The following is an 8,990-nucleotide window of genomic DNA, read 5'->3' on the forward strand; positions in this document are numbered from 1 at the left end:
GTAGTACTCACCACCTCTATTAGACTTGACAAGTTTCACCTTTCTGTCTAATTGTCTTTTTACTTCATTCAAATAAATTTTTAAGGCATCCATTGCTTGAGATTTCTCATGCAATAAGTAACATAACCATAAAGTGAATAGTCATCAATGAATGTGATAAAGTACCTTTCCTTTAAGAAAGAATTAACATCAAAAGGTCTACAAATGTCAGTACGCACAATTTCAATAAGCTGAGTGTTTCTTGTAGCACCCTTCTTTGTGTGTTTTGTTTGTTTTTCTTTAATACAATCCACACAAATATTCAAATCGGTAAAATCTAGATTTGAAAGAATTTCATTCTTTATTAATCTTTCCATTCTTTCTCTATAAATGTGACCTAAACATCTATGCCACAAGAAAGCGGAGCGATCATTCACTAAACTACTTTTAGTGCTAAGATTATGATGCAGAGTCAAAAGCGTTTCAACATACAAACCATTTAAATTCAACTAATATAAACCATCACAAAGATTAACAATATCAATGAGATGATTATGTATAAATAAATTGAAACATCCATTACCAAAAGTAAAAGAGTATTCAGTAAGATCGAGTTTAGATAATGAAACCAAATTTCTAGAAACACTAGCTACATAAAGAGTTTTCAATAAGTCTAAATGATATTTGGTGTCAAGGATTAAACAATAAGTCTTGACTGCTTCCACTAGAGCTTTCACTCTATTCTCCATGAAGATGAACTTCTCATTTGGGCTTATGATTTAGATTGTAAGAAATCCCTGCATTGTATTAGAAACATAAGTCGTACATCCAAAATCAATCCATCATGTATTATGAGAACTTCAATTAAATTTTATTCAAAACAAACATAAGCATTAAGCTCACCTTTCTTTTCAAACAAAGCCTTACGTTTTAAGCAATCCTTTTGGAAATGTTCAACTTTCCCACAGAAATGACAATTATTGCTTTTTGATGCTTTCTTCTGGATTTGTACTGGTGCCTCATTAAAGCCTTATGTTTTTTAATGACCCTTTTCCCTTATCACGCTTCTTCATAATTTTTTTTCCAGCTCTTTGATTTCCCTATTGGCTTACATAATGGATTGGGTAACTTGATTCTTAAGCCTCGTTTCCTTTTGAACCAACATACTATGCAACTCATGCACATTCCATTTGTCTTTCATGGTATTATGGCTCATTTGAAATAGACCATACTAATATGGTAATAAGTTAAGAATAAATTGTATCAGGAAGTTCTCATTCACCGTCATTCCCAAGGTCTTAAGCCTTGTTGTAATGTTTGTTATCTCATTGACATGCTCGTGCATAGTACGTGAGCCATCAAACTTCGTGGTGGTCAACGTACTCATTAATGTCCCAACAAGAGACTTATTAGCTATTTGGGAGCGCTCTTTCATTAACCCCATAAATTCTTTAACAGTTTCGATCTTGGGGATAGTTGTCTTAATGTTGTTTGCGATAGTCATTCTCATGAACATTGTAATCATAAGAAAGATCGAGACTGTTTGATCTTTCCCAAGCTCTATAATGGCTTTTTCTTAGTAATAGTAGCAGGCTTCTCTTCCAATATAGCAAGATCGAGATCCAAAGCACCAAGATGAAATTGGACTTGCTCATTTCAGTAAGAGAAGTTAAGTCCTTTAAAAATTGGCACAGACAAAACATGAGAATTCAATGAATTGGGAACTAATACTGCATAATAAAATTTTACACAAATGTTTTGAGTTATAAAATACATGCTATACATATAATATATTCAAACAACAATAAATGTATAACAATGCTCTCCTTTGGGTGATACACCAACACACAGTATAATGACGCTGATAAAATTATAACATTATTGACAGTTAAATATGCACAAATTAGAATCACCTATTACCTTTGGGCATATAAATAAAACTAATGATACACATATATTACCTACAATTATATTCATTAATTATAAGAACAACTAATAAACCTTTGAATGATCCATAAACGTCTTATAACAATGAATTTCAATATACCCATAAACCAATAATTATATATTTCAACATCCATTATTCTATGGGTGATTGAAGAAAAATATTATTAACTTGGAATTAAATAACCTTAAAAATTTGACCACTTTAATGACTAACAAATCTACCTTACACTTAATTCCAAATAAACATATGACCTGCGTATACTTAATGCTACTAACATTTGTAGCATTAGGTTTTAGGCCATAAATATTCAATCACACATTTTCCTTTAATCACATTCAAGTATCATGTAATAAAAGGAAATCGGAAACACTTAAATCACATGCCCTCTAGTCACATAATTAGTGTTTAGGTATTGGAACCATTCAAAGAGTTTACATACAAGAATGTAAACCTTGCCATCATTTGTTAAGCAATTTCAATTCAAGCAAATTGAAAAAAATAAGACTTTGGCTTGAAAGAGTTTACATAAAAGAATGTAAACCTTGCCATCATTTGTTAAGCAATTTCAATTCAAGCAAATTGAAAAAAATAAGACTTTGGCTTGAAAGTCTTTACATTCGGAATTCATAAGCAATTAATGTACAAAACCTTTTCCATAACATGCTTGGTGAGTCATCGTACGTGGATTTTCATTTTGAAAGCCAATAAGCATTTCTCCAAAATGCAATTGAAAAAGAATCAAGCAAATTAAATCATTCTTGGTTACATAATCATCGATCAAATCTAGTTACATAATTTTGATACATAATAGAAATACATCTAGCGGAAGAAAAATTCCTAAATTTCATAATTATGATTCATAAAATTTGGAAAGAAACATTATTAATGGAGAATCATATAATTTCTCAACACTTGGTATGTTGTGTTTTCAAGATTGAATTTCATATTCAAATGAACCTTGTAATCATAAGAAAGTGGGTTTTTTAACTACGGGTCTAGCAAACGAAAAATTGAGATAGGATCCAATCCAATAAGATCTCCCCCTTTCAAAATCGAACTTGAAGATTTTCTTTCATCCGACTCAAGTAGTTATATATAAAAAAAAAGCAAAGGGTTTTCACTTTCAAATTCTATATCTATATAAAAAATTGGATCACGATAATAGAAAAAAAAATAGGATATTGAAATATTGATTCTCACAAATAATAGATAAAAAATGTGTACCTTTTTCCTAATGAGACTTCTCTGTGGTGCACTTTGATTCCTTGAAAGAAGAAAAAAATAAGATTTCACTTCCTTTTATTGTTCTTTCTATTCTCTCTCTTTTGTTATGGTGACTAAGGTTGAGAGAATACTCTAAGGTCAAGAAGGAGAACCTATTTCATGTAAGTGAGTATTAACCCCTATATAACCATTACTCCTATCAAATAGTAATTGTTTCTAGAAATTGCTCCATTTAAGTTCACACTCCATTTACAACTTAGTCCATAACAATTATATATTTATTTATTAATCCTTAATAAGGCGCATGTCTCTCGCTTGAGACATTAAATCTGACAGGAGGCGGTGTGACAACTCATAGATATAGTTGTGTTGTGGTCGCATGTGCGTGCAGGCCAGTGAGAGAGAGTGACACGCGATGTTGGTATTGGAAGTAGAGGTGGTGCGTAATGTAAGGGTTGTGACCTGGGGTGTGGGGTGACGGGGTCACACAAGTCTGGACAGAGAAAATGTCACACGACGATGACAATGATGATCAACATAGGTGACGTGAGCTTTGATAAGATGGAGGTGGCGGCAAGGTACAATTGAGGTTTGATGGAATTGGTGACACACAAGATTTGGATGTGTAGGATGGTGTTGGACTATGCTAATGTTTAAAATAAAAATAAATATAGTGATGGTTAAAAAATAGTTACTAATTCACTATTAAAAAAAAAATAATAATAATTGGAGTTTACAATTTTAACCGTGCCAACCCAATTTTGGGGAAAAAACTAAATTGATGTAATTTTAAAAATTAAAGAATCTAATTAAATTTTTTAAAAATTTAAAAACTAAATTGAATAATTTAAGGATCAAATTCATAATTTTTCATTCTTTGCTTTCTTTCCCTCAATAACCCTTTGTTGTTGGTCCTTGTTTGGTTGGGGGTTTCAATTTTCATTTTCAATTTCGCGCGAAGAAGAAGAAACAAAGAAAGGTGGTGCTGGGTATTCTATGGCGACACCCAACAACAGCAACATTAACAACGCGACGGCGAAACCAGGAACCCTAGGCGTTGGCGTAGGTGCAGCTCCTACTCCGCCCAAGTCCCAGCGCGGCCACAACAAGCCCAAGTGCAAACAGTGTGGCAATGTCGCTCGTTCAAGGTGCCCCTATGAATGTTGCAAGAGTTGCTGTTCTAGAAATCAAAACCCCTGTCATATCCACGGTTCGTTCCTTATCCTTCTTTTTTCTTTCTCACATCACAAAGAAACATTCTTGTTCTTCTTCGCTACCCTAAAATAATGATATTTCTGTGTTGCTTTGTGCCGTTTATGATTGATTTATCATGCTTTAACTGTCTGACTTATTGTTTGCCATGATCTCACCTTCTTGAATTGTAGTTAAGAGGAAGGAATTTGTTGTTAACATGTCATTTAATTAGTTCAGCAAAATTAGGGTTTTGTTTTTACCTGTCTCTGAACTTTCTCTCTGTTTATAAGCTTTTATCCTACTCCTAGTTTGCTTTACTCTTTGTTTCGTTGTGCCTTTTGTTGCTGTTAACTCGTTATAGTTATGCCTTAGATTAACAGTGGTCATGCCGTTAAGCTATGACTTCAGTGTTATTGATAAAACTGAGTTAAGTTTTGAGTACTTTTTCACTATTAGTAGAAGTACGCAAAAAAAAAAAAAACTTTTATTTTTTGTGCTATGTCCAAGGTTAATTACAGTCGTGGTTGTGGTTTGTTGCGATCCTTGACATTGCCGGAAATTGTGGGCAAATGCAATTGCAATTGTGGTCGCGATGTGGTTGTGGCAAGCCTCAAAACCTTGATATTGCAGCTGAAGTTGTGTACTCTTATATAGTGCACTTAGCTTATAATTGGAAAGAAGGTCCTCTAAAGATAATAATCAATCTTGGATAGCAGCATAGTTGTTTACCAAAGAGGCGTTGAATTTCCGTGTAGATTTACAGCGAGGCAACCTCGAGTCGAAGTTTTTTCAGCCCTGTTTTGGGTTCAGTAGCTATGGATAGGCCTTTTTTGGGCAATGGCTACACACTCTTAAATAGCCCTGTTTTGGGTTCATTAGCTATGGACAGGCTTACCTTAGAGCTATGATACTTTGGTACTCTTAAATAGTTGCTGTACCCATACCTGTATTAGGTGTGTATTCAGTACTGGTAGTTTTTGGGTAATGGCTACACACTCAATCTTAATACTCACTTATCATTCAGGCATAGTTATCAATAGCTGTTAGTAGCTGGCTGCACTATTAAGGCATCGTGACTCTTGGGCATGACAGGAGCAGTAGCAGTGTGTTTCTCCATTGTGGCAAATTGCGGCTGATATTGATAAATGGCCATTTCATGATTGCAGCAGCTGCTCTCAGTCTTCATGAGAAGCCTCAAAATGCCCCTGTTTTTTTTACCTTTACATCCCATTTTCTTATGTTTTTGGGTCAGTAATCTCCTCTAAGATCAAATAGGGTTTTTAAGAACTCAGGCCAACCTCATATTATTCTTGCTTCTTGTATATTCATCATCTCTTCTGCATTTTGAGACATTTTCTGGTCAACATCGCCAGTATTTCATGTGACCCAGGTTCTTTCCACCCAATGCATCTCTTCCTGCTGTCTCTGAAGTCTATTCACACTTCACGCCCTGTCTCTTCACTCTTGTGTTCGTAAATTTCTGTTTCTGTTCTTCAATTCAAAGTTTAATCTTCCCAAATTTCTCTTTCTGTTTTTTTTTTTTTACTAATTGTGAAATGGTAACATCTTTAATTTCTGGTATTTTGAAATTTTCAAGCATTTGTATATCTATTATTTTTTTTCTTTCTTTTTTCCTCTCATACCTATAATTTCACTTTAGTAGCTATCCTGCTATCTGCTATCCCCCGTTAGTATTTTCAAGGTTTCATGTTACATGCTGCTATCTGATAAAGACCTTGGTAGAACTACACCACAAAAGTTAGCTGATATTGTGAAAAATATATATATCGCTGTGTCTGTTATTCCCTTGTAGCATTTTCAAGGCTTCCTGTTACATGCTGCTATCTGCTAAAAACCTTGGGAGAACTACACCATAAAAGTTAGCTGATATTGTGATCTTTCTCTCTCTGTTTGTGTGTGAATTACGTAATTTATTGTTGGATTGAGAGTTCTTATCATAATTTTAGTGTAACTTGTATCAGTGCAAGTTAATCCCCTTTTTTTGTGTATCTCTTACCTTAGGTTTAGAAATTTTATTGTACCTCTGTTCTTGTACCAATGCCAGTGTTTACATGTGTTCATGCAACACAGCTTTAGTGGACCCCTACCCTTAACTTAAGACTTGGCAGGGGGCATGTCAGCATTTGTTTAACTAGTAGCATTAAAAGTATAAGTTTCTTCTACAAAGTGAAATAAGAGAATGCATTAAAAAAGATGTGAGTGTTCTCTCAATCTATTGGTGAGATTGAAATTATCTGTATACATTGTTTCTTTTTAATATTTCCCATAATATAAGATCCTAACAGATGTTTATTCTCCGCTCCCTTTGCTTCCATGTCTTATGTTGAATGCAGTGTTAAAAGCTAATTCAACTTTTCCTGACAAGGCATCCTCTTCTGGTGCGTCTCCCCTTGACCAGCAATCCTTAGATCCACATCCACCTCAATCAACGTAAGTTATGAGCATCAGCACCCTACATGTGCATCAAATCAATTTTTTAGTTTATATTTTAAACATGTTGAGGGCGAGCCCTGGTGCAGCGGTAAAGTTGTGCCTTGGTGACTTGTTGGTCATGGGTTCGAATCCGGAAACAGCCTCTTTGCATATGCAAGGGTAAGGCTGCGTACAACATCCCTCCCCCATACCTTCGCATAGCGAAGAGCCTCTGGACAATGGGGTACGAAGTTTTTTTTTTTTTTTTTATATTTTAAACATGTTGGGCTTTACTTGAAATATGTTGAATTTATTTAAAAAATAGAGGTAAGAATTTTCTTTTATGCCGAATTCGCTGCCAACAGTTTTCTCATATTTTACCTCACATGAATAGTGCTATTCAGTAATGGCTCAATCTTGTGTGTGTGTTTTGTATTATACGGCTATACCATCTTCTTGATGCAATACTTTTCTTGAACTTTTCTTAAATGTTTGTCCGGTGACTTGTTAATTCAACTGTACAATCAACACTTAAAAGCTTCTTTCAAATTCTCTGTTTTTCCCTGAGCTGAGGATTTTTTGTCTTTTATTTCAGAAGTGCAGGTAGAGTTGCATCACTTCGACAACTTTCCAATAGTTTTGCTCAGTTCAATAATTTACACCTTTCCCTTCGTTCAAAGAAGCCACTAACTAGAAAGGTACACAGTGCATAAGCAATGCTTGGTTAAGTGTATAACTTGTTCCGGTGACCTGTATGTTGTGTGAAAGTAATAGCATTGTGATGTTTACAGGATGCTGCATCTATCAACGAATGGAGATTTGCCAAGATAAAGGAATACAAGGAGCGGAATGTTGAAGTGGAAAATGAAGCTTTTGACCGATACATGCAGAATGTAGATTTACTAGAAGAAGTATTAGCTGTGAAGTCGTTGGATGCCAATGTGCCCTCTGCATTAGAGTCTAATGCTACTCCAATGGAGAGCAATGAGGCAATGATCCCTGGGATAAAATTGCAGCTAAGATCAAATTCAATGAGAAGTGATGGTTTGAGAATGAGAATACAACAAATTGTAAACGAGGGATTAAAGAAGCTCGAGAAAAGTGCTGTAGATGGTGACATAAATGAATCAATTGATGGTGAATCTAATGAAGCTTCAAAAAGGGGAAAGGGGATTGAAAGGTTATCAGCTATAAGTGATCTTATGGATAAAATTAATAAAGCCCGAACTGAGGAGGATTTGAAGCCGTGCTTAGAGATGAAGACCCAACTCTTCAATTTAGACGAAGGCTCTAGCGCGAAAGACCTTCAAGACAATGAAATGCATGCGAATGAAACTGCTGAAAGTGATGTGGTACAAACAGAAGGATTGGATTATTCTTTACCGAAATTTGTTACCATCACTGAGATTGATCTAGAAGTTCTCCACACCATAGACAAACACTTTTCTACCCAGGATATAGAGCAGTTATGAGGCTAGATTTCTTAAACGTTGTGATTTACCTTGAAAGAAACAGAAATATAAATGTTGTGCTGTTCTAGGAAAATGCTCTCTAATTAGAATTAGGTAGTCAAATGCAAGCCAAAAATGTTTTAGAAATTAATCTGGATACTTGAACCGGTTGAAGTGTGAACAGATTATATTCAGTTTGAGCATTATGCAATTCAATTACGGTTCAACTTTAGTCCATTAATCAAATGATGACTTGAAAGCTTTGGCGCTTCAATTTCGTGCTCAACAATAATTTCTCATTCAATTCTGAAGACATTGTCTACAATGTTAATGGGTGTTTGATTTTCCATTGTAAAATTATGTTTGAAGCAAAAGTCATTTTGCCAATGCATCAGGATCCTTGCTTTTGTGTTTATTTTGCTTTTATTCATTGAATTTACATTAGAACTTGCCTCATAGCAGTTTGAACTACAAATCAAATATGTACTTAATGACTAAAGTAATTGAATAGATGAGTAGTTTTAACTTTTAACTATTGCTATTCCACTGTCCTTGTTTATTTCTGCCCTACTTTCTGACACTGTCAAAGTACATTGTCAAGATGCAGCTGCCTCATTTTATCGGCAAAACCCTGTTCATATTTGGGTATTTTATTATTGTTACTGTTGTTAACAGTGCGATACCCTTGCACACTAATTCGACTAACGTACGTTCCTTGCCTCCAATGTTGCAATAGGATGTTACAGGATAGGATGTTATAG

General features: G+C 34.7%; 1 protein-coding gene across 2 annotated transcripts; it reads left to right on the forward strand.

Moving 5' to 3' along the window:
• The first annotated feature begins 4,044 nt into the window (after positions 1-4,044).
• Positions 4,045-8,644, forward strand: LOC114412243. Of its 2 annotated transcripts, none has more exons than XM_028376057.1 (4): positions 4,045-4,361; positions 6,700-6,796; positions 7,374-7,476; positions 7,570-8,644. In XM_028376057.1, exons 1-4 carry the CDS (start codon positions 4,148-4,150, stop codon positions 8,248-8,250), a joined length of 1,095 nt encoding a protein of 364 aa, XP_028231858.1. In that variant the 5' UTR covers positions 4,045-4,147; the 3' UTR covers positions 8,251-8,644. The 2 variants fall into 2 exon arrangements, with proteins under 2 accessions (XP_028231858.1, XP_028231859.1); XM_028376058.1 differs by having other exon boundaries at positions 7,377-7,476.
• The last annotated feature ends 346 nt before the right edge of the window (positions 8,645-8,990 follow it).

The sequence above is a fragment of the Glycine soja genome, chromosome 5 (assembly GCF_004193775.1).
Source record: "Glycine soja cultivar W05 chromosome 5, ASM419377v2, whole genome shotgun sequence".
In the NCBI taxonomy this organism is placed as follows: domain Eukaryota; kingdom Viridiplantae; phylum Streptophyta; class Magnoliopsida; order Fabales; family Fabaceae; genus Glycine; species Glycine soja.